The sequence below is a fragment of the Chaetodon trifascialis genome, chromosome 11 (assembly GCF_039877785.1).
Source record: "Chaetodon trifascialis isolate fChaTrf1 chromosome 11, fChaTrf1.hap1, whole genome shotgun sequence".
In the NCBI taxonomy this organism is placed as follows: Eukaryota; Metazoa; Chordata; class Actinopteri; order Chaetodontiformes; family Chaetodontidae; genus Chaetodon; species Chaetodon trifascialis.
In genome coordinates this window covers 23,536,201-23,561,985 of record NC_092066.1, presented here as the reverse complement: position 1 = coordinate 23,561,985, position 25,785 = coordinate 23,536,201, and the positions used below count along the sequence as shown (strand labels likewise).

Sequence of the window (25,785 nt, the reverse complement as noted above, 5' to 3'; positions counted from 1 at the left end):
TAGCTTGTGTTCTTCTTCCTCGCCCTGCACATTGCTTTCCCCGTGCTGCTCTACTAATTGTTGACCAGTGGAAAAGCTTTTAAGCCTCTTTCAGCTCATGGTTTTGGTTTTACAGTCCACAGCTTTTCTGTTTTGGCTCACAGTCACCAACAGGCAGATGTTTTCACCTGTCAGCACCATCCACCAGGCAGGCATCACTGGTGAGCACAGAGAAGCATTTAGCAGCTAAAGAGCCAGATATTCCTCAACATTTGGTGCATATCCATTCACACCACCCACCAACAACTTTCTGAAGTCATGACAGCTCATTGCTAGCCAAATGGCAACAAAATGAATGAATGCAGCTCTAAGATCATTTTTATGTCTTTATTTATATCAATTTCAATGTTAGCATAAAAAGAACAACAGAACTGAAAAGGTATAGCTGTTGAAATGTAAAGTTAAGAATGTAAAAATAAATGTTTGTCTTCTTCAAAATGTAGTCGTACAAAATAGTGATGCAGTCATAATGGAATGGGCTAACCTCCTAATCTCTTCCCCTCTTCTCTCTCTGTACCATTGAATAAGAAACAGTGAAGGAGGTGTTAGTGAAGTCTATCTGGCTTTGAGGTCCATCAGTCGGTTGTGGTGGTACGGGTCTATCAGGGTGTATGGCTGCTGCTGGGACACGGCCTGACTACTGTCTCTACTTCAGTGATCTCAGTCACCAGTTCTCTGATGACAGCCACACTGTCCAATGGCAGCTCTGCATCGCTCTCTGGCTCTGATTCCATTGACTGAGGGCTTTGGAGAAGCTCCTCCTCCTCTTTTTCTTTCTCTCCTGCTTTTTCTGCATGATCTCTCTCCTCTGCTTCTTCCTCATTTTCTGTTCTTTTCTCAGTCGCAAGCTCACTTCCTTTGCTTTCCTCCTCCACCTTGTCGTCACACTCTCTCCCGGTGGTTAAGGCGGTGGTGCTCTCTGCTGCAGATTCAGAGGACTGGCAGACTTCATTGACTGGTTCGCCTCCTGTTTGAGCTCCACCTTCCATTTGCCCTTCAGCTCTCTCCCCCTCTACCTCCTCCTTTTTCCCTTCTCCTGCCTGTGTCTCGTCTTTCCCCTCTTTGACTCTCTCTTGCACCTCTTTCTCCTCTGCTGCCTCTTTCTGATTCTCCTCTTTCACCCTCTCCTCCTCCCAGCTGTTCTTCATTTCTCCCGTCAAGTAAACAGCTCTGTCAGTGGTCTGCTGTGCCATCATCTGCATTACAGGAGGTGCTGTAGAGTTGCAGCCAATGGCCTCGCTGAGTGAGCCCAGGCTGATTTTCATTGGGCTGTCTGCACAAGGTGGGTATGAGGATTGTGCTTGATCTGAAGTCGAGACATCAGGTGTAACAGAATTTTCAGGTGCTGCAGACTGATCAATGGGAGCACATTCAGCTGGAACATCTGTGGCCTGCGCTGAGGACAGAGCGGACACTGACAGGTCAGCAGAGTCTGGGATGGGATTAGTGGATACTGGGTCAGCAGGTGTATCAGGTGTACACATTTCACGCCCTGCATCAGAGTCAGCTGGAGCTGATGGTGCATCAGTCCCAAGCTGGACTTCTTCCTGGGTTTCCTCAAAGCGCGAAGGCTCCTCGGGCAATGAATCATCAAACTGCTGTGACACGATAATCACAGGAGACAGAAGCACGGTGCTCTGGTCAGATCTTTGAGTGGTACTGGGGTCAGATTTGGCATCAGCATTGAGTTCTGGGTCACCCTGAAGGCAGACGTCAGCTGTGGCTGTCTGACCTCCCTCCTCCACCACAAGAGCAGCTTCTTCACTGGGTGCTGCTGAGGAGTCTCGAGCGTGAATGGCTGGGCTGCCTGGTGCAGAGAGAGGAGGCGTCTGCCCCAGGAGGCTGTACTGACTAATGGCCAGATCAGATGTGTCCAATAACAGATTGTTGCTCTTCCTCCTGACAGCATCCTGGACCACTGAGGAGACAGGGAGGACACAGTTAGAAATGACAGGTATGTTCCAATTTATATATCAATGAGCGGATGTTGTACCTACAGGGCAGGGCTACAGAGCTCACATTCCACACTTACAATTACTGGAATTTGGGTAAGGAAAAAAGACTTTTTGGTTGCTAGACTAGTAAGCAATTTGGTTGAGCACTGGACTTGACTGCAGTATTTCTAAAAGCTTGGTTACAGCCCTGGTGCTGGAGCTGGACAAAATAAGAGAAAAAAACAGCTAGTCCTAACCCCATCATATTACCCCTGTAGTAATGTAATATCACAATGCACATATAAGTCACTGACTGGCTTTAAATGTTTGTGGAAGATCATGCACACTACATTTACAGACAGGATTTCCTTTAGATTTCAGCAGGAAATGAGAATTCAAAGCTCATTAGATAACCGTCACCCTTCCTTTATTCTTATCTACGCCAGTCATTTATCGAAGTAGCAACAGAGGGAAGTCTCACAATCCTCAGTGAGATACTTGAAAATACAAAAAGGCCTAAAAGAGAACATGACATGATAAAAAGACTCCAACAATCTTCACATGGCGAAGAGTGTTTGTGTTTCACTGACTGAGTCATTAACATGACATCAGATGCACCTCTCTTTTCCAGGACACCATGCTCTATCTCCCAAACATTTGTTTTCATTTGTTCTCAATGTCTGGAAGAGATGTATTGATGCCAGCTATAGGTTAACAGAGAAATTAGCTACAGCTTTCATTAAGTGTTAAAATATGAATACAGTTTTAATTAAAACTAAGATTTTTACATTTTACTGTTTTATTTTTGCTTAACCTTTTCAAGATGAAACATATTTTGTAAAAAGAAATATTTTATTGTGAAAATCCTTTATTTAAAGATGATGTGTTGTGATTAATGGTGATTCATATTTCTCTCATAAAGTCCCATCACTAACTGATCGACCATTTGTGAAGTAAAGCAGAAGAAACTTCAGATATCACTCTGATGAAGGCAAGATGCCCTCAGTATTTAGGGAATAAAACATGACGGGTATACTGGAGAAGAGTTGTGCAGCTTGTTTCATTTGATGGACCAAAGTCAAACTGGTCTGCACATCACTGAGTGTGGGAGCTGACGATCAGCTTATCTTAACCTGAGTCTCACACAGGCTTGAATTTCCTTCAGATAAACAGAGTTATTCTGCCTCTGATCACAGAATTTGGATACCAGATATCAGCCTAAATGGTGTGTGTGTGTGTGTGTGTGTGTGTGTGTGTGTGTGTGTGTGTGTTTACCTGTCTCTATCTCCTTGCGGAGGATGTCTCTCAGTACATCATCATAGACATTATGAACCAGGATGAAACTGCTGTAGTCTGAGAAAATGTACTGCTCGAACTGCTGCAGCTCCTGGACAGAAAACACACATCATACCAGCAACAGCACACAGTATAAATGTGCACACTGCAATGTACAAGAGACAGAGTGGGTCAGACTGCAGAGGTGTGTTTGACCTACAGTTTTCCACTTGCTGTCCATCCTCCTGGTGAGAGCAGGCAGACTGATCTCCAGTAAAGCTTCCTGATAGAGCCTCCTCTGGACCACTCTGCTGTCATAGTCCAGCTGCTGCTCACACACACACACACACACACACACACACACACACACACACACACACACACACACACACACACACAGAGGTTTCAATTACAGAGTCCTAATAGCATCATCACATTTGACCATTTTCAGGTTCATTGTGCACACTGTACATGTTTATGTTAAAAGGTCCATACAGTACACACCAGCTGCCTGTACAGTAATAATCTTGTATAGTTTATGTAGTATGCTGTTTGTTGTGGACCTCTCAGGCTGCAGGGGCGGGTGGTGGAACAGCTCGAGATCTTTGAGGTTAACCACCTGCCCTTCACACCAAGTGGATACGGTCTACACAAAGGCCCAGCAGTGCATGTTTCTTCTGAGGAGGCTGACAGGCTTTAACATCGGACCTTTAAACAGCCACGTATGCTCACTCATCAAATCAGTCCTCGCATTCAGCATTTTTTTATGTTGTTTGTGAGCCCCTCATCTAAGACCGTTTCCTATCATTATGTGATAGGCAGTTAACTTTTTGGAATCTTAAATGAATAGGGTTTCTATAGTGTGTACTGAAGAATAGTAGAATTTTTTTTATTTGCATTTCTTGTCTTCTATTCATTTTAATTTTGCACATGAAATGTTGGATGGTGAAAAATCATTTCTTGCCACAAAATTGATTTGATCCTTGTTGTTCTGTCTTTACCTTCAGGACTCTTTCTTTAGCTCTTTCCATCTTGACAGGAATCTGAGAAGGCTGCAGTCTGGCTGATGATTGGAGGAACAGCTCCAAAGTGTACACAGCACTGTCCAACAACTGGAAGATACAAATGACAAGCACTCTCTAATTTGCTTTGAGTCCTTGGTAGGCCTTGGCAGTACAGACTGTTGCAGAGACACACCCGGCTGAAGGCCATGACTGAACCTCCATCACTGCTCTGTACCTTCTCCATCTCCAGATGTGCAGAGTGAACCAGCCTCTTAGTGCTGCTCAATCCAAACCGCTGTTTTAAGCCTTCAAGTTTCTCTGCCAGGTTCTCCACCTGCCTGTAGCACTGATCCAGACTGATGGAGCGCAGAGTGGACAAGGCCTGGAGAGCACACACAAAACCACAATCATGATCTTAAAGCAATTAATAATAAGAAAATGGTTAATCTAAGATTCAACACTTGGGAAATGTAAGCTAAAGTTTGCATAAAAAACTCAATAAACACTGTTTCAGACTATTTCTCCACACACACACACACACACACACACACACACACACACACACACACACACACACACACACACACACACACACACAGACAACACAAATGTCTCTCTCACCTTCTTTGTGTCCCCTGTTCCTCCGTTTGTGTGTGTGAAGGCTGAGTCCATCTGTGTGTGCAGGGAGCGTTGCATCCCCTGAATCCCTGTGCTAATGTTTTCTGTGAGCGCTTCAAGGATGGAGGACATGTAGGGGGCTACAGACTCACTGCACACTTTCTCGGCTTCCTCATGTATACATGCTGGAACACACACATATTCATGCAAGATGTTTGATAGTGACTCTTTTTATCAGACAGGAAAGTCAGATATCGATTTAACAGAGCTGTGTTTGCTCTTCAAAAAGAGTGATTCTAATTCATCCTTTTTCTAGCTGTGTTCAAACCTTAAAGGGGTTAACGATCGACTTGCTTTACCTCTGACTTTGTCCTCCAGGAAGCAGTGAGAGGACATTATCTGGTCCAGGTTGGATCTGATTATTGCTTGATTGGCTGATGCTGTCTGACGACACTCCTCCCTCAGAGCCTTCAGAGATGTGGTGACTTGTTCCAGCACCAGTGTGTAGGTTGCCTGCACTGTCTACATACATGAACACATAATAGTATGATATATGATAAAATAGTTTCATTTTCAGTAAACTCAACTCAATGTAGAAAATAGCAATGTTTACAGTGGTTAAAGCTGCAGAGAAAGAAAATGTGGTTTGAGATTAATATCTAAAAATTCTCACACGTGATGCAAAATTCTGAGAAATCAGAATTACAAAATTCCAATCAGAACTTGGGGGAGAAATCAGTCTAAATTCTTATATTGTTTGGCCACTTTGGAGCAGCATAGCAAGCTGCAAACACAACATTTTTTCATCTTCTAAAGTTGTTGAGGTGAGTGTGTTACTCAAACAGTTTCAGTCCACTTTTAGCTCTGCTTTGGTTTCCTCCACCTCCTGTGAAACATATCTCACTCTTAAGCTCTAAACCCTTCACTGTGTTAGCTGTTTGGTGCTGGACAGGTGGAGTACAGCAGGCTGCCTGCTGCTGCTGCTGCTGCTAGAAATGACGTTAATAACGTTGAACCAAAAACTGAGTAGTGCAGCTTTAGAGTCAGAATTTGAGAATAAAATCAAAAGTATTTTTGTTATTATTTTTCTCAGAATTCACACTTGAATTTCAGAATTTCTTTTCCTTTCTCTTCTGCGGTTCATTTAAGGACAGTTGTGGGTTACTGGTCATGTAGGACATCATTTGACAACCAATCCTGATCCTTTAAAATGAATGAAATGTCATCATTTACATAATTTGAAGCCCTCATATACTTTATGTTGCCTTCAAGGCTCAGCACATTTGGATGATCCAAACACAGGAAAGAAAACATTGGTGTGTAACATGACTGATAACACACTGTAGACTGAGGCCAACTGTCACCAGCACACTGTTGGCTAATGTTTGAGTCCCAGAGCTGATGAGGGATGATTTTAGCCTCACGTTCTTGTCATGCCAGCTACGTTTAACAGCATCCCTCTCCACCTGTATTGTGTCGGTGTATTAGTGTAACTCACTGCCAACCACTGCCGTATCCTTTCAGTCTTCTTGCCCTTTACTTTTGGCTGAAGCTGACTCTGTAACCATGGCAACACTTCCTCCATCACCTGGGAGGCCAGTACCTACACACACAAACACATTTTAAGAAGCAAGTGGATGAAGAACCACAGACAGAAAGCTGTGTGTGTGTGTGTGTGTGTGTGTGTGTGTGTGTGTGTGTGTGTGTGTGTGTGTGTGTGTGTGTGTGTGTGTGTGTGTGTGTGTGTGTGTGTGTGTGTGTGTGTGTGGTGTTTGCTGACTTTTTCCTCAGTGCCCAGCAGCATTTCCCAGGATTCATAGCATCCTTTGTCCTGTCGGTAGAGTCGCAGGGCTTGCACGTACGCCTGGCTCTCATAGGATAAATCACACCAGGGGTCTGCAGGAGGTTTGGACTTAGTTATTATTCTGGAGGAGTCTGGTTGAAGTCATGTTCATTCTTTTCTCTTCATTTCTGTCCTTTCTGTGGAACTTGGACATCAGTACATCCCTGTAATGCTCATTGCAACACATTAAAACACGCAGTATGTCATTTTGCCACTAGGGGTCTCTCAATCAAAACGATGAAAATAAAAAACAGAGTTTGTTGATGTTGTGAAATAGTATGGATCATGGGAGTTGTTGTCCTCATTGTTAAACAACCACCTGTTATGATGTGACTATATTTATATATATATACTGTAAATAGATATATCTTCTTGCCAGGCAGCTCAGCTTGTCTAACAACTATGAAAAACACGTCAGTGAGCCACACTGTTGCACAGGGTGACATGCTCCTTCATTACCATGAACACACACTGTAGTTTATTTTGACTCAGTCCCACATTCACCATCCTGCTGCACTGAATACTCACTAGAGCATCAGATGTGGATTAATCCACTGCTAAAAAATTGTCCCCAACAAATACACGCTTTCCTGCTGTTCGAGTAATGTTTGCTAAAAATACTATGGTGACCTGCTGTTTTAGGAAATGACTGAGCTTTCCTTAAAAATGAAACTTGGTGGTCTAAGGGGTAGGGTTAGGACACTGACCGTGAACTGGTTCCTGCCTGTCAGGAACCTTTGTTGTTTTCAGCATCTCTCTACCCCCATCTCTCTACTATCACCCATTTAATAAGGGCATAAAATGCACACATATATTATTAAATTAGTTTTAACATTACTTTTTTCAGACAGGGTAGAGAAGTCAAACAGTCTTGAGAGACAGACTTACAAATTGTTGGAGCTGGTCCTGAAAATCTCTCCAGAAGAAAGAAAAGTAAATGCAGTTATATGATAGTCAAGTACACTCTCTACTGTTTTTCTATCTGTTAGTTTACACCACTGTTACTTTTACATCATGCATATTTGCTGTCACTGTGCTGATTTCTATGATTTCTACTGTCAGTCATTACACTTATTTCTTCCAGTGTTACTGTGTTTAGTGTTATTAGGTTTCACATCGTCTATTTTCACCATTCTTGTGTTATTATTTCTTTTGGTCCAGTTCCCCAGATGACTTTTGGCCTTTCTTACTTAATTGACAGAGGACATTTGAGGAACAGAAAGCAACACCATGAGCATGAATCACTCAAATGCAGCTAAAAACTGACTGGCATGTGGGATGAAATCATTTCCTCACTGATGTTACTGACATGTGATGTGAGATGCTCCAGTGGTCAAAGTGCTAGAACACCAGGGATACTGTTTCAAGCACAGAGCTGTAATTTAGTTCACTGTAAACAATCTCATTGCTACCCAGTTCTAATTAGTATGCACACCTTCATCTGATTTAACCCTAACAGTGGGGGGTCAGTTCATGCACACACACTCAGCCACTGTGGCGACACCATTTCCTTTTCAATTTAAATTTAAAGTTTTAAGTTTAGAAGTGCGATATGTGTGATGTCGTGAACACCAATGGGGCAAAATTGTACACAACCTACATCAGTTTCCCTCAAAATCATACTCATAGAGGAACATTAGCATTCATTTGGATTCATGTATCCAGTCATCTCACTAAGTCAAATATTCACTCACAGCTCCACTGTGTTCATCAGCTGCTCTACCTGTGTCTGTCTGCAGTTAGCTGCTGGCAGGTAGTCTACAGTGAGATGAAATCAGATACCTACTGCCACTGTAAACTGAGCTCATGAGAGGGCTGAGAGTCAATCAAAACAGTCAACAGTGCAGCCCAAACAATGAGCTGAAAGTTGCCGAAACGCTCAGAAGAGCTGCAACGTTGGGTCAGTTCATGACCATGAACAGCTTGTTTCTCATTTGACCATTGTTTGTATAACAATTATTGATTACATAATTTTAATTCTAGCTGGTACAATAAATTAAGACACTCAGTTTATTAAATCAGTGGATTAAAATTCCAAGAAAGTTATGAAAGTCAAGTGAGACTGTTATTTGAGAAAAGAAAAAAGTAACCTATTATTTTGGGATGAGACAAACCAAGTGAAGCAGTCACAGCTGGCAAGCTGCGTGTTGCTTCCTGTTACTGCTGAGCACATCTCGGTGCAGATATGACATGCTGTGTTTCACAACCATATCACTCAAAGTAAAAGGGTTGCTGTTGGTTTGCATCCGAGCTAACCACACAGGAAGCCAACAGCATTAATATTTTTATCTGTCACCAGGGCAATTGCCACCACATGAGTGACAAACTAAAAAAGAGCCAACCAGTAAGAGCTAGATGCTTCACTCCACCATCTGACATTACAGAGGTGCAAAGGTGTTGAGGCCTACTTAAATCATTATGACTCAAATACTATTTTAGCAGTTCCAAATAATGTACGCGACCACATTTTAACAGTGTGTAGTTCAAGGCACCACCTCCATTTCAAATAACTTGACCAATAGTCATTAAAAGATCAGATTTTCCAAGGACCTTTTAGTCCTTTTCTTATTCTAATGAACTGTTCTTAGTAGAAAACTATTTTTCTTATTACTTACTTATTACTTTTTCTGAATGTACAAAACAGAAGCAAGAGTGAGTTTTGCATGGCTGAATCTCATATGTTAGATCAATGCTTGAGCAAAAATGGGAGTCTGTGAATCGGGGGGAAGATGAACAACAGGAAGCTGCGTGGAGCCACTATGCCCAGCTGCGTTTGCCAAGAAATAGTCCCAGCACCCTCTAGTACCATAAACTGTGTTTTTACTCTTTGTTTGCAGATGAAACAAGCCAGTTTCATGTTAAGTAGAAAGCTTTAGATGTGTTGGTAGGCATTTGTTTTTCTTTATGCTAAGCTATGCTAAACACATCCTGCTTCGTGTTTACAGCAGGACTATGTAACTTTCACTGGACAGCGGCCACTGTGCCCACAGAGGCGACAAGATAATGGCATGTTGCATTTCCCTTCATTTTCCCAGACTCTCCTGAGCCAGTTACTCAAAAGAGATCAGAATGTCACAACCTGACCAGAAGCCAGCAGAACCCATTAGCAAGAGACAATAAACGTTTCTCCCCGTGCAGCTCAATGAGTTTAACTCTTGCTTCACTTTGTGATAAAACCATTGAAATGTTCATCTGTGACTTGCTAAAAGGTTGTGCAATAGAAGCACAACTAGAGGAGTCAATCAAGTCAAAATGCCCACTAAGTTTGATCATAGGGTTAGGGTTAGGCTTGATCATGTAAGCTAATATTAGCCACAGCTAATATTGAGCTACTAGTCATGCCAGAGCTGCTGGTGAGAGTGTAACTGTACAGCAAACCCCCCGAGAGGATTTAATTAAGCCTTAATGCTTATGAATGCAACTTTCACATCAAAGAGGAAGTTGCTGCATTGTTGGTATAAGTCGTCTCTTCACACTCTGGGAAGGAAAGCGAATGAACATTTCTCATTTCCAAATGAATGATTCCTCATTTTCAGCTACACCTTGCACTGTGGGACAGTGCTGTTCAAAACTTTAGCACGTTGGTATTTTCAAATCACATAGTTCTGAATGTTTCAAATGTAGGTCCAACTCTAAGTGTAAAAATAAGTCACAGAGAAAATGTGGGGTGTTTAGGGTGTGTTTGTGTTTTACCAAGGTTGCAGTGTCTGATGCAGGTCTTGAGGCCAGACAGGAAGTGATCTCGTTCCTCTTCCTGTTGGAAAAGGAAGCAGGTGTGGCCTGCATAAGGCAGGTGCAAATACACAGCAAACACATGTGGAGACGACTTCGCCGAAGAGGAATCCTCTTTCACGTCTAAATAACATCATAGACACACAGAGAAAAACAGATTATTTGTCAGAGCCTCTCAAAACAACACAGGAAAGTAAAATCCTTGGGAAACACAGCCACAATGGTCAAAAGAAAACCACAAAGACAACTGGAAACATCTCTCTGGTATCAAAGTCACATTCAGCCCCTTAGATTTTAGACAGGTCTAGAACTGCTGTTGTGGTTACACCTTGACCACACTCTTGTTGTTGTTGTTGTTGAAACCAAAAGCAAAGTAAAGCAGTTCTGAGATGATGAGCCTGCAAAGCTTACCCACATCTGCAGCCCTCCACAACGGAGACTAGAAACCACAAGTTTTTCTGCCTGACCCAAAACTGACTGAACCCAACGAGTACTGCCAAATGTGAGACATGAACCTGACCCAAAATTGGCCACTTCACACAACAAAATGTCCCAAACTTGACACAAAACCTGATATTTTGATGGGACCCAAAGGGTTTGGATGGGTAGCAGATCTCTGATCCCGCATTTGATCATTTGATGATGAAGATGATAAAATAGCTTAGGTGTTTACATAGTAAAGCAAAGATTTATAAACATCTTAAGCATATTGTTATTTAATGTAGGAATAAATGAATACTACCATTGAGTATTCCAGCACAGGTTTGCTCCAGGTGAACTTGGGACTCCTCCTCTGTGGTGAACACACCGCCCCCTGCTGTGTGGAGGATCACCTTCGCTGCACATCCACGACTGAAAGTCTACAGGTGGAAACAGGCAGTGTCCAGTGCTGGCTTACATATACTTTAGATGGAGAATGTCATGTTTTGTTTGTGAAAGTGTGTACGTGCAAGTATTACCTCCATGTTTTCATGTATCTCCACTTTGTAGTCTCTTCTCAGGACAGTGTATCTCTCTCTCAATTTCTTTCCCTGCTCATCCCAGCAAGAGAGCTTTACACACCCTTGGTACAGCACTGCATCTGGAGCGTACTGAGGCTGTACACACACACACACACACACACACACACACACACACACACACACACACACACACACACACACACACACACACACACACTGATTTACCTTTAATGTTTTCAAAAATTAGCACAGGTTTTCCAGCTACATTTACAGTAAACCTGTGTTGATTGATTGACAGATGCAGCTCCTACCCCATGTGTGAGCAGTAAGCCCTTCCCCTCTTTCTTAGGCTCCACTTCCTGGTGCAAGTGTCTGAAGTAGGCTGCAGAATACTGCTGACGGTAAAACACACTGAAGCTCTGGAACGCACCATCAACAAGCCCTGGACACACGCACACACACACACACACACACACACACACACACACACACACACACACACACACACACACACACACGTTTTTTAATTAATGTCATACTGTATTTATCTGTATTTGCATGGCCCTTTTAAAAATATTTCCTCCCAAACTGAAAAACCACCTCATGTACAAAGCCACAGGTACACATTAACCATAGGTAGTAAAGTTAGCATTAATGGGTAAAATGTATACATTAAAGCTATACTGATGAATATTTTTTATGTGTAATGTGAAACTGGACACTCACACTGATGAACCCACAATTCTCATCATACTTTGAAATTCCCCTCAGCTCTACAGAGCATTTTAGCTTTTTCAGCTCAGTGTTTAGATTGTGTGGCCTGCAACTCACCACTCTCATCAAACCTCTTCATCCGAAAGCTCTCATAAACCAAGTGTACACTACCAATTGACAAAGTTGGCAATTTATCATGTAACCTGGGGCTTAAACACTCCAGAAAGACTTTTTAAATGAATGCCCCTGAGTGGATGGTTTAATCAAGAGATGTTGAACCAAATACACTCATCCACTGATTGAGTGTGTACTGCATATGGAAGCTTTGGTTGGTTTGTTGGTGATTGATTGGTGATGGACTGAATCAGCTGCTGCTCTGCTCTGAGGTCAGTTTTGAGTATGAGGACAAAGGATAAGAGATGGAAGGCAATGCAGAGAGGAAGATGGCAATTAGATCAAGCTCACACACACAGTGAACGCAACATAGTCCTTAGAACAAGAACTAATGATCATGATGTTATACGGAAAGCAAATATGTAGCTACACACACACACACACACACACACACACACACACACACACACACACACACACACACAGTTTTTGTGTCTTAATTAGTAAAAAACAGCTTTGGGATTGCAAAACTCATACATAATACTTCAGATCTTTTGAAGCTTTTGTCAAACGTCTGTTGATTTGGAAGAAAAGATGGATTCATGTACTCTCTGAACTGGAGGATGGACCTCAGCCATAAGCTGTCGTTTATCATATCTCTACAGTGGTGCATGAGCATTATCACACATTATTTGGGTCACTCTGTAGGCTGACTTTGATGTTACACACTGAGACACTGACATACACAAACACACAGATCAGACAACCCATAATAATATAATAGTTGGAAATGGCTGTAATTAGATTCGAGTTTACACTGGAGATTAGTGACAGGATGTGACTGTGCCGATAACATGTATGGGAATGCACACATAGAAGTGAGCAAAGCAACTCATGTAGCACATCCTCTTTATTTCATTCATTTTTGTTTTTGAGTCGACATTCATTTGACGCTAAAACAATAACTTGTGACATTTAAAAAAATATTTTTCTTACACTTTAAATCAAAAGAAAGAAAAAGAAAAAGTATAAAATCAGCTAACTGTCCTGGTGGCCTGGCGGTTTAGGCTGATACCATATAACCACAATGTCCCCACTTTGATTCAGGGGACCTTCACTGCATGTCACCTCCCTCCCCATGTTTCCTGTCTACCTCTTTGCTGACAGTATTCTAATAAAGGCCAAAATAACTAGTTACGTTGTGTCCTCTTTGTGCAACACAATGCAATACAGCAAAATACAACTCTGTCAATGTCATTCTGTTCAAGTACGTCAGATTATATTGGTTTGTTAGTCACTATGTAAAATGTTCTAAAGTCAGTATGGCAGTATATGAAGTACGTTAGGATGATTAGATAATTAAGTGGCATTTGAGGACAGAAACTGTGTAGCTCTAACTCTGCTCTCAAGCAGATACACAGTGGAAGGTAAACCGACCTCAGCTGCACCAATCACCGCAGCGATAGCACAACTACTACTGATACTGCTGCCACTATCACTCACACTCCTACAGCTTCAGTTAAATCTCTTTGACTACACATTTCTCTGTGTCTCTTTTTCTTTATCTCCATTGAATGCACTTTATTCTCTATGGAAAACTCAGGGCCATCAAAGTCCTGAAACATTCCAGAGAAAAAGTGTCCAAGCTGCAGACTAGACATAAGAACGCTGTAGAAAAGGAAGTGATCTCTTCATTTTACCTTTGATGTGGGTGATTTTGGCCTCATCCAACAAGCCAGAAGAAGATGCTCCCATGATGTCTATGTTTCCCTTCTTCTCAAATGCTGGCACAAAAGTTCAGTTCACTTATTTAAGCATGCATACACAGCACAGACAGGAAACCTATATGTAATATGTCAACTAAATGAGCGGCTCTGATGTGTCGAGGATTTGGCTCAGCTCATTTCCTCTGTTCTGTGAGTCAGTGTGTGGTGAGCTGGGCGGGACTGTTAAAACATGAGGTGAAATCTGTCACAGCCGTCATCTCAGCAAGCGTAACTTCACACACAGTGTCGCAACCTTCACGGTAAGGCCATCTGCTGGTAAACACTGAAACAGGACAAAACTGTAAGCTACATGCAACAATAAAACTCATATGTAACATTATAAAAAATCAATTTAAAATATATAATTGGTCTAGTCTTCCCTACTTCTTAATGATGAACTACTGTTTGTGAATACATGTTCACAATCCAGCTTTCACAAGATGTTTGCATGCTGTTTTAGTGTCATTATGTGGTTTCTGTAAAGCTGCACTTGTTGATCTTCATGCAGACACGAGACACTTATCTGAATTCAGATGGTGTTTGAACATGCAGCAACAGCATTAACTGAAACACTGTTCTGAACATGTGTTGTGGACTTGTTCAGTCCATGTAGACCTTTTTCACAGCAGGAATTTGTAGATGTTGCAGGTGTAATTAATAACATTAATGATGGCTGCGCACCGTTTGATTCTGAGTCCAGTGTTGTGCATGCTGGCTCCCTGGGAAGCTAAAGTGGAACAGAGCCATCATTGACAGTGTGGCCAGAGAGAGCAAAGGTTTCCTGATGGAGGTTACCAAAGCCACTGAACCAAAGCGCTCTGAAGGCAGGAAAAAAGCCAACATGGACACCATCCAGGACATGCAGCCGAACACCACTGACCACGCCAGGAAGATTACTGTCTGATGAGGACTGCCAAAAGGAGACTGGTCCTTCTAAAGGCACACTCTGGAGGCAACAACCTGCCAGCAGTCAAAAGAGGAGGGACAGCGCCTACAGCCTGCCCAGCATCTCAGCTACACCATCTTCAAAAGATCACCTGCAGCACCTCAGCAGGTGATCTGGATGGTCTTGTCATTTGTCAATGGATGGCAAATGATAAGACCAGTTCTGGGTTGGAGTCCCTCTGTAGGCTGCCCCAGCAAAGACACAGTTCATGTCCCTGCACTGGATCCACACCAGCTCCAGGGAGAAAAAGAGGAGAAAACAGGCTGCATGGAGACTGATGTGAAGGCTGAGACTAGAATCAAGCTCCTCCAGCAGTTCAGTGTTAGGAAGAACCCCTCAGGTGAGGCCGTCTGGAGTGTCAAACAGGGGGAGGAGACTCTGGAGCAGGACAGAGAGAGGAGGAGGGAGCCGGGGGCAGAGCTGGCAGAGCACAGGGAGGAACATGACAGGATGAAGCCAGTGCTTTGTCAGGCAAAGGAGACCCTGAAAACCTGCAGGGGGAGGAGGAAAGAGACAGACTCCCAATGGACACCCAGAAGACCCTCAAACACAAAGAGATAACATGATGAAAAGGTCTCCTCCACCCCCACCCTCCCTGCTTTTCATCCTGCTGGCCGCGACCCCGCCCTGACCACACACAGATATACAAGTTTGCTCTTTACAGTTTTCCAACACTTTGTCTGCAAGAACAGCAGCTTTTTTTTAATAAACCCACAGTGCACACGAATTATTTAAGATGTCACGTTTAGTATTTGACACATCCTGCATATAAACTGTTTGTTACTATGAAACGTTAATCCATACTTCATTTCATGTTGTTTATATTTCAAAGCCCTTTTTCCTAAGTGTGTTTTTATTTCATAATGTCACCTTTCATCACTAAAAACATGAACTTTAAATCAGGCAAGGCAAAGACAATTACGTGATTGGCTGTTGCTGAGCAGACAGCAAAACATTCAGCCAATCATTTAAATTTTACCAAATCAACCCAAGCCCTTTAATACATGCATGAATTTACCCCTAATCTGGGTAAACACCTGAAAACTGGATAAAAATCTGCTGTAATGTCACTATTTTGATCTGAATATGTTGAGCCCCCCTCACCCAAAATTCCAGCTTCAACACCAGTCTAAATAAATAAACAACAGTTGTGAGATATTTCAAATTAATTGGAGAATTAAGGGGAAAGTCTGTGACTACCACTCCAAGTTTACTTTTTATGATGAAGACTTCCAAAACTTTGTTTTCTCCTCATCCTCCTCATGGCTTCCATTCCAAGCTCGTTAGACTAACAACAACTCATTTTATGTATTTTCAGCAGTGAATGAAGGATTGTTGGAGGTATCCAAGAAACCGTTGACTGCTGGAAGAGTAAGATTACCAAATGACCACTCTCTCTCTCTCTCTCTCTCTCTCTCTCTCTCTCTCTCTCTCTCTCTCTCTCTCTCTCTGGCTCTCTGTCTGTCTCTCAGTTAGTCCTGGTTTGGACAGTGATCTGTGTGGAGGGCTGTGTCCTCTGTTGGTGCCACCCAGCTAAGTAACCTCTTCATCTTTCATTCATTCTTCTTCTTCACTCTGAGACCTCGTCGACTGTAACTGAGTGCACAGATCTCTTCTGCTGGGCTTTTTCAGTGATCTTAGACCAGTGATCCTTCGATGTTTTGCAGATATTTGTTTTTAATAAGGTCACTAACCCATGGATCGTCGTTTTTAAGCGTTTGGAAGCCGGACAGTAATTTTCCAGTAAAGCTTCGTTCAGAAAGTGGTGGATACGTGGGCGACTGTTCCTTCAGCGCTGTTAGACTCAGCCAGGCTTGGCTACAACCACCTGATAATTACCTGGGACTACTTTATTTATTCACAGTGTGCTGCTCACTGTCAGCTGCAGCTGTGCAGAAATGTGGCGCAGAGTCTCGCTGCTGATGTTATGCTGGGCTGTAAGAGCTCTTGGTGCGCTGGAAGCGGACAGGAGCGCGGACCCCTCGCTGGAGAAGATGCTGACCGGCGCTGCAGACCTGGGGGAGCGGGACAAGGATGCTCCGTCCGCGGTTGCTGGGGAGGACAGTCAACGAGCAGGGAACGCTCCTGCTGGAGGTGTGGAGGGGGGAGTCCAGCAGCCCACCGCCGAGCCTCTGGAGGAAGAAATGGACAACCAAGAGAATGTCATCAGCCAGGTCAGTGTAATGCGCGCCCTCACACGTGCTTCACAACCAAACCGCGCTCACAGACTGGAAGTTTAATGACAGTAAATGCAAAAAACTCATAAAAGAAAGAATGAAAGATGTTTCAGAAATTAAAAGGGGACAGTCTTCAATTCGGCTTTATTCAACACGCTCAAGCAGCACTCCTCAATAAAATAATCAGTGTAAAAAAGGACCCTCCTCATTTTAGCGGGCCAGTGAATCAGTTGTAAAAGATGTGTGAGTTGAAGTGAAGTTCTTTGCGGACCATGCTGGTTAAGAAAATGATAGCCCTGGTAATGATGGGAAATATTAAATTGCCAGACCTTCAGACCAAGACCAGTTTGATTTTCCCCTCCGCGTGAAGCCTCATTTGATCTCATTTGCTCGCAGTCCTGTGTGTCAGATCAGCGGTTGACTCAGGAAGATTTTCCATCCACTTCATCAAGTGAAACCACATGAGAATTCAGAGCACTTGTGCTTTTTGGACTCATGCTGCTTTTTAATTGTAAATCTTAAGGTTCTCATTTCCTGTCTGGAAATGAGATGAAGTGATTGTACCAGAAGCATCATTTTTTTACTTGCAAAACTATAAGTCTATACTTTATTACGTTTTTCCTGTAAATACAACCCAAACCCTACTGTTTGTGAGTTCTGCTTAAATGACGTGGTGAATCAGACCCAGAGCTGTGTGTGTATTTGTGTATGTGTATGTGTGTATATGTGTGTCCGCACCACAGCAGCCGTTTGCATCCTTCTGGTGGTTAGTTATATAATATCCTTCAGTGCTCCAAACCAAAAAGTGCCTGTTTGTAAATGCCTGGAACTGTCTTCTTCTCAGGCAGCTCACCGCTGCAGCTGCAAATCATCACACACGCTGCAACTCTTTTTTAGTTGTCATTCAAGTTTTTCTGCTTCATATGTATTATACACTAATACAGAGTATTAGAGTGTGAAATATACATTCATATTAAAGTTAAATGTTTGAAAAAATAAAAGTTTCCATTCATCTGAGCAGCCTGAGCAAGTTGAAGGACAGAAAACTTTGTCCCTCTCTTTCAGTTGCTGGGGGATTATGACAAAGTCAAGACTGTGTCATCAGGGTCGGACTGCGTGTGCCGCTGTATTGTTCGACCAATCAAACGGTCTGACTGCAGCCGAATCCATGACAGCGACCTGGCATCACCATCGCAACCTTTTTACACCGTGGAGACAGTTACCAAGGGAACGGACTGCAAGAAGTGTGTGTGCATGGCTCCACCTACAGCTGTCAACCCCTGCGAGGGAGAGTACAGGTTTAAAAAGCTACAGGAGGCCAGCAAAGATGACATTAAGGTAGAAACACACACACACACACACACACACACACACACACACACACACACACACACACACACAATGTGGAGACCTAGACACTGACACTGATTTTCTATTGGCTTTTGAGGACAAAGTCTTTCTTCAAGTAGTCAAGTAGTTAGTTTTTGGGTTTTTTTCTCTCTCTGTCCTTCTTTCTGTGTCATTTATCTCTGTGGTTTTGCTGTTTAGCTGGCGACCATCATTGACTTGTTGGAGGGCTCTCTGTATGGAATGGACTTGTTAAAGCTCCACTCTGTCACCACCAAGCTGCTGACCAGGGTGGACAACGTGGAGAAGGTGAGCACACACACACGCACGCACACACACACACACACACACACACACACACACACACACACACACACACACACACACACACAGGTCATTAAAGTGGTATCCAGTTTAATATGACTCTGGGGTTTCAACCACATCTAGGTTACATATAATCAGTAGAAACAGGAGCAGGTTTATTGCAAGGTTGGTTTTCACATGCAAGGAATTTCCCTTAGTATTTTGGTGGATGATGGTCACAATAAACAAATATAAATGGAATTTAAATAGAAAATGGAATTTTACAATAAGAATATGTAAAATGTATCTGTATAAAAATGAAAGGTGCTGTACAGTGTTTAAAATAAGGAGGATGGAGTGGTCAAAATACAGGCTCAGGAGTGTGCCACTGTTCACAGAATGAAACAGTTTCACATTATGTGCAGTGAGACTGGCATTAATGTCATGTTTCAGGTTAGATATGGAGACTTGATGTTACTGTAATGTGCAGTGTCCATGGGGCAGGATGAGAGGGTGTCAGTGGGTTGTTGATGAGGCCAGCTGCAGTCAGGAAGAAACTGTTGTTGTGGTTTCGGTCCTGATGGAGGGGAGTGTTTCAAAGAGTTTATGTCTGGGCTGGGAAGGGTCGGCCGCAGTCTTTCCTGCTCGCCTCACAGTCCTGGAGCCTCACAGGTCCCAGTCATGCATGGAGGAAATGTAACTCCAAACTCACTTAAAAAAATCTGCTTTCCATAAGGACAAATGCCACAGAGTGGCACATAGCAGATGGAAGTTTTCAGGCTTTCCATTAGCCAAAGACTGGAGCTCCAAACACACAATAGATGATGGAAAAATAGTCTTTGAAGAATAAATGACTTCTGACCTCTGAACTTAAAAAATAGGAGCAAAGTGTTTGCAGATGAAAATGCAAAACATGACAAATTGTCTAAGTTGAAATGAGGCAGCAAATTGAATAAGAGGGTTCTTTGGTTTTACAGTACATGTTTTCAACCAAAGTACTTTGGCATAGATTAGAGTAATTACTGTAAACAAATAAGAGAACAATGAAGAAATGATGGCCATCCTCTCATGTCTTTCACATGTTTAGTTCTACTGTCTATTCAAAATCATATTTTCCATGAAGCTTGATGCTAAAAAGTCAAAAAGATGATGCTGCTACTATATTATAGAGGAATAGTTACTGTGCCACCAAATTCTCTTATATTATATACCTTTTGAAGGTTTTTGCCTAGGTTTTCAGGGCTGTTAACAGGAAGCATACTGTTTCTTTTAGCCTATAATTGTTTACATTTTGTCAAATTGGCACCATTAACAGTCAGCTGAAGTGGCCATTAGAGGGTTCCTGTTTGCAGTGTAGACGTAGATAAACAGACAACCATCACTGGATCGCTTTCATACTGAGGGAAACTTAAAACCCTGATGATTCTCAGGCAAGTTCTGGTGTTTACAATGATTTCTGAGCCCATTTCTGGATGTTCATGATATCCTCAGGAAGTGTCAGTCACACTCAATCTAAAAAGTAGTAACTTGCTGTGTGTTTTGCTGCAGATTAAATGTTTATTTCTTTCAACGTTGTCTTCTGTCAAACACTACAGGCAAAATAAAAAAATGCCCGATTACCATTGTCTTTATCCAGAAGCTTTGTAAGCTCAAACTTTGGCTTCACATTGCTCTAAAATCTCTCTTGGGTGTTCATTTGTGTTGTGATCTGGGGATGGTGAGAGTCCTAGCGTATGAATCACATTGTTTTCATGCTCATCAAACCACTCAGTGAGCCCTCATGCCCTGTATGGGAGCATCTGCAGATGCTGCTTCGGACGGACTGTTTAAATACTGTCATCCTGTGTGTGCAGACTTTAGCACGTAATTACACTGAGAGAGCACGAGAGAAGGAACGCATGAAGGAAAAAGCCAAAGAAAAGGAGAAAGAGAAGAAGGCCCAGCAGAAAAAGAAGAAAGCGAATGATTTGGAGCGTGCAGGACAGAAAAGTGGAGCAGCTGCTTACGCCAACAAGCAGGTACCAACTGTGTGGAAATGTGTGTGACTCCAGCTTCTTAACTGTTTTCCATGAAATATTAAATATCTCAATTGAAAATCCCATCTTTTTTGTAAATTACACTGAAATTTTCTTGTCGTGTTGCAGAAGAATTATGAAGTTCACCTGAAGAAGAACCAACAGCAAGATGGTCTGGAACAGCCAACCAGGAATAAGACAGGAACTCAAAAGCCAGTCAAAGAGAAGACAGAGCCAAAGCAGCCAATCAAAGACAAGAACAGCATGGTCATCAAGGGCGTGACCTTTTACAAGGCAGAGGAGGAGAACTACAATGAGGAGGAGGAGGAGGAAGAGGAGGAGGAGGAGGAGAAGAAAGGCAAAGGAAAGAGTAGTAAGTCTGATGTGTCCTTATAACTAATAGTGCTGCTTTTATGTCACAACATGTTGAGAAACTCAGGACTTGATGCAACAGGAAGCATTCCCACCTAACCTGCCAGGATGTATGTTTTTGTAGACCCCCCATTACTTTTTTACATTTTTTTCCACAATTAATCGATGATATAACATTATTGCTTATCATATTGATTATCAAGATGATTGATCATTTATGACAACAATGTTATGGCCTTTTTTTTCCAGTGGGGCAAAACATGTAAATTGCTTAAAAATCCTAATCAGTCTTCTGTATTGTCCTAAATTTATGTTTTGTATTTTCCTTATTTCTTTTTGATATATAATGAATATATAATAGAAAGCCACTGCTTCCTCCTATGCACTTACTGTATGTCGGTACTCACAGTGGGGTTATGGCAAGTAATAATAATAATAATGATAATTCATAGGTTTTATATAGAACTTTTCTAAATACTCAAAGCCGCTTTACAATATAAGAAAAACATTTAGACAACGATATTAAACAAACATCAAACAAAACACATCAATTTGACAGTAGATAATAGACAAAACATTAAGAGAGAGAGAGAGGGTGGAAAGACGGCAGTGGAAAAATAAAATTGTTGTTTTTTGATGTTTTAGGCAGTCCTGAAAAGATGAGATTTAAGTGTCATTTCTGATGCTACCACTCGGGGGAGAGAGGGAATTTTCAACTAAATAACTTTTTTTTTTTGCAGTGGAAACATGCAGCGAAGACAATGCTAACATAACATCATCTTCTAAATTTGATATGATGTACTTGTCAGAAAACGAAGCATACAAAGCAACATTAGCATTCATTTGGAATCACTCTGTTTCCACCTGATGATTGTACATGTTGCACTGTGCTCACCAGCTAGCTGCTTACCATATCTGTCTGGTGCTGAACAGGTACACTGGGTTTATCAGTAAACTTGCAGGTCATAAAACCAAAGAGCTGAAAGACACTGAAATGCTTTGCAGAGTTGAGACCAGCAGTTGGATGATGAGTCTCTGTGGGGTCATCACTTACAAGTAACCATGTGCCCCATTGTTAACATAGAAATATTGAGTATAGCTGCTTTGTAATCTGGTGACTGATTACAATGATGTCATATCAGGTCTTGGTAATCTCATTCAGCGGTAGGATCCAGATGATTTGAACTCTAGTTCACTGCATATAAAACTGTCTTCTCTTCTCCTAACTCTTGTTTTCCTTCATTTACAGCTACTCTAACTACAAATGTTTCTGTGGACTTACTGATCTCTGACCAGCTCCCAGGACCTTCAACCTCTGTTAGAGAGGAACTAGACTTTCAGGACGTGTCAAGGACACGCAGCAGGGTAGTGCCCACCCAGCAGTCAACAGCTCCCTCAACTACCACCCCACAAACCACAACTACAACCAAACCAGCTCCCACCACTATCGGACAAACGACTAAATTAACCACTATTACACCACCAAAAATTCCAAAACCAACAACAGCCAATCTGAGAGCTACTTCCCAAGAAACTACAACTGCCGTTCAGCCTGCCATACATGTCAATCAGCATACCACATCAGCCTCAGATACCAACATAGATCCGCCCATTGATGCGTCTCCCACGGCAGAGTCTCAGCCAGCACCCAAAAGTCGACTCAGCTGGACGGAGAGCCCCGCTGACCAACCAAAGACCACAAAAAAGCCTGGTACAGATACACATGATAGAGTACTTTGTCCTGTAGCGAGAGCACATGTTTCAGTGTTTTTATCATTGAAATAAGTGAGTCAGTGTGACCTCTGGTGTGTGTTCTCGCAGGAGTGTGTAAGGACACCGTGGCCAGCATCTCTGAACCAGTCCAGCAGAACTCTTATGGCCTAAGGGATGGAGTGTGGATGAGAGATGCTCGTGGCCATGGCAGCGTCATCTACCTTACCAATGGTCACCATGGCAACAGCCTCCTTGAGTTCCGAGACATGGACACCTTCAAATCAGGTATAGGAGTTGTTTGTGTGTGTGTGGAAGAAATAAACCCATCATTTATTTTCAACCATGCCAAGACATGAAGCTATGTCCAGCTTTGACAGATTAGAGCATCGTTAGCTGCTGGGGACACGCTACATGCCTGAACAGTCTGCAGGTAGACTGGACACTGAGCACTAAGTCACTTCTATTAGAGACCCCGAGACAGACCCTCCACACAAAAACCCATCAATCTTCTCAACCAACTCATGAGTAGTTCAGCTGTTTTTTCTTGAGACAATTCTGCCAGAGCTGGTGATGAATTTTTGACCACATCCAGTACTCTTCTGGTCCACTTGGTCCTGTAGCTCTCAGTTCTGTTTGGGTCCAAGTTGTTTACTTCATTTCATTTGTTATTTTAGAAATTTACACAGAGGATGCCAGTATGTCACAGTCACTGGTAACAGTAAAAAAGTACCAGAAAAATGTCCTCGACAGATAATGGATGGGTGGTCACACCTTGATATGCTGTCATGGTTACACTCATCCTGACAGGTTGTGTGTGTGTTTTGTCTGTTCAGGTCACGCCAGTAATTCATACAAGCTGCCCTACAGTTTCACTGGAACAGGCCACGTCGTGTTTAATGGAGCTTTCTACTACAACCGGGCCTTCAGCAGGGACGTGATCAGGTACGACCTGAGACACAGATATGTAGCTGCCTGGACCACACTGCATGACGCTTTACTGGAGGAGCAAGATCACGGGACACAGACTGAGGTAAGAGCCATGCTATACGTTATGTAAGTGTGGTAACTGCAAGATGATTTGCTAGTGGAATATACACTTGGGACACTTCAAAGGGTCGTGAAAGGTCAGTGGAGGGAAGGAAAACACTACAAATCATGAAAGAGTTCAAAAGGGCAAATAGTGAGGAGAAGAAACAACTGCCGGACAGGTTCTTGTAGTTTTAGCACAGGTTTTAGTGTAGTTTTCCATACAGCCATGATGGTGCCAAACCCAGCAACAGAGCAAAAATTGAAATCTTTTGTAGTGAAGTCTTATATTCATTCACCAAAAGCCAAAACAATCAGTTGAAAGATGCTGAAATGCTCTTTGGAGCTGAGGGGATCAGTGGAGTTGGTTGCTAAATATTTGTTGGTTCATCAGTACGAGTCACACCTTTCAAATGCAAGTAGTCACTGCGAACCTAGAACTACTGATTATAGCTGCTTTAACGCACAATTGTAATAAAAACTTTAAATATGGACCTGTTTTAGAGTTTTAGATGTTTGTAACGATGTTCTATTTACCAGGTGGAGTTTGCTGTTGATGAGTCCGGCCTGTGGCTGCTCTACCCAGCGCTGGACACAGAGGGCTTCCATCAGGAAGTGACCCTCCTCATCCACCTCAACCCTCGAGACCTGCAGCCAATAAGGAGCTTCCGCACAGGTCTTCGACGTGGTCGCTATGGAAACAGCTTCCTGGTTTGCGGTGTGCTTTATGCAGTGGACAGTATGGAACGGCATTACGCTAATGTGACATACGCCTTCGACACACACACGTTCACACACACCGTGCCGAGCCTGGCGTTCACGAACATGCACGCACACACCTCCCAGCTGGCTTACTGCCCACTAGATAAGAAACTGTATGCCTGGGATGACGGACACCAGATGACATATGATATCATCTTTGCTTATTAGCACAATGAATGGACACACAGATGGAGGAAGTTATGGTTAGACTGACGGTCCGCAGGAGGTCAAACAAAGCAAATGTTTTGTTTCTAACTGACTGTGGATCAGTCTGAAGCAGGGAATGTGGTTTTATGTCGACCCCAGCTGCTGCTGTGCCTCTCACACCAAAGTCTTAATGAGCACGAGCAGCATTTAACTCATAAAACAAGTGGACATGTATTCACGTTTGGAAAAGGACAAAACCACGGAGGTCGTATAAATGAATGTCTACACATCTTACTCTGTTCCTGCAAATGGAAATTTCCCTCTGATTTATGAAAAATGAGACTGTATGTACTCATACCTGTGCATGTTCACACTGTGGTGGAGAAGTCACTGTGAAGGTGAGCGTGCACAGCTGTCCACTCCATATCTCACCATACACAGATGGTTGCAATGATTATCATGTTAATCCCAGTCTGTAAGAAAATGTTTTACCAGCATTTGAGTTTATTTACTTTTTCTCACGTCAAGTTTATGTTTCAGAAATAATGCTCAATGTGGAGGGTTCTCCATATGTACACTCTTTAATTTCACATCAAAACAATGCTCATCAAAATCTTCTGCTACTCAACACAAGCTTTGGTTTCTGTTCTGACCTTCCATGAGTTAGAAGTTAGAAGTTATTGATCTAATTTGAGGTTTTTGTCAGGGGAACTTCTTGGAGTTTGCTGCTCAGAGGCAGCCTTATTCACCTTGTGTAAACAGTCGTCTCAGGTGTTTTGCTCTGGAGGACGTTTGTAAAGTTATCATGTTATGTCTTATTTAAAAAAATAATCTGAACTCAAACATCCACTCACCAGTTCATTTATAACTGCCATGCTCAAATGGGTGTATGAAGTTAGAAAGACAGACAGGGAGGGTCAGATGACAGAACGCCATTGGTTGCATTGTGGGACATGCAGGATGCAGTGTTTTTGGG

The 25,785-nt window shown here is 42.6% G+C and overlaps 2 protein-coding genes across 3 annotated transcripts; one reads left to right on the top strand and one right to left on the bottom strand.

The window, feature by feature from the left end:
* Positions 1-536: 536 nt before the first annotated feature.
* On the bottom strand, positions 537-14,097 carry LOC139339055 (protein Niban 1-like). The gene is made up of 14 exons (XM_070974492.1): positions 13,936-14,097; positions 11,719-11,849; positions 11,405-11,542; positions 11,188-11,305; positions 10,407-10,568; positions 6,651-6,766; positions 6,369-6,473; positions 5,230-5,392; positions 4,874-5,055; positions 4,488-4,634; positions 4,250-4,360; positions 3,469-3,576; positions 3,249-3,360; positions 537-1,957 (listed from the first exon to the last, which is right to left on the bottom strand). Exons 1-14 carry the CDS (start codon positions 13,988-13,990, stop codon positions 642-644), a joined length of 2,964 nt encoding a protein of 987 aa, XP_070830593.1. The 5' UTR covers positions 13,991-14,097; the 3' UTR covers positions 537-641.
* A 2,748-nt stretch (positions 14,098-16,845) lies between these two features.
* On the top strand, positions 16,846-25,194 carry olfml2bb (olfactomedin-like 2Bb). Of its 2 annotated transcripts, none has more exons than XM_070974565.1 (9): positions 16,846-17,121; positions 18,190-18,462; positions 18,673-18,780; positions 20,628-20,792; positions 20,919-21,159; positions 22,411-22,872; positions 22,983-23,159; positions 23,708-23,904; positions 24,441-25,194. In XM_070974565.1, the coding sequence occupies exons 1-9, from the start codon at positions 16,846-16,848 to the stop codon at positions 24,828-24,830; spliced, it is 2,289 nt and encodes a 762-aa protein (XP_070830666.1). In that variant the 3' UTR covers positions 24,831-25,194. The 2 variants fall into 2 exon arrangements, with proteins under 2 accessions (XP_070830666.1, XP_070830665.1); XM_070974564.1 differs by having other exon boundaries at positions 20,919-21,162.
* The last annotated feature ends 591 nt before the right edge of the window (positions 25,195-25,785 follow it).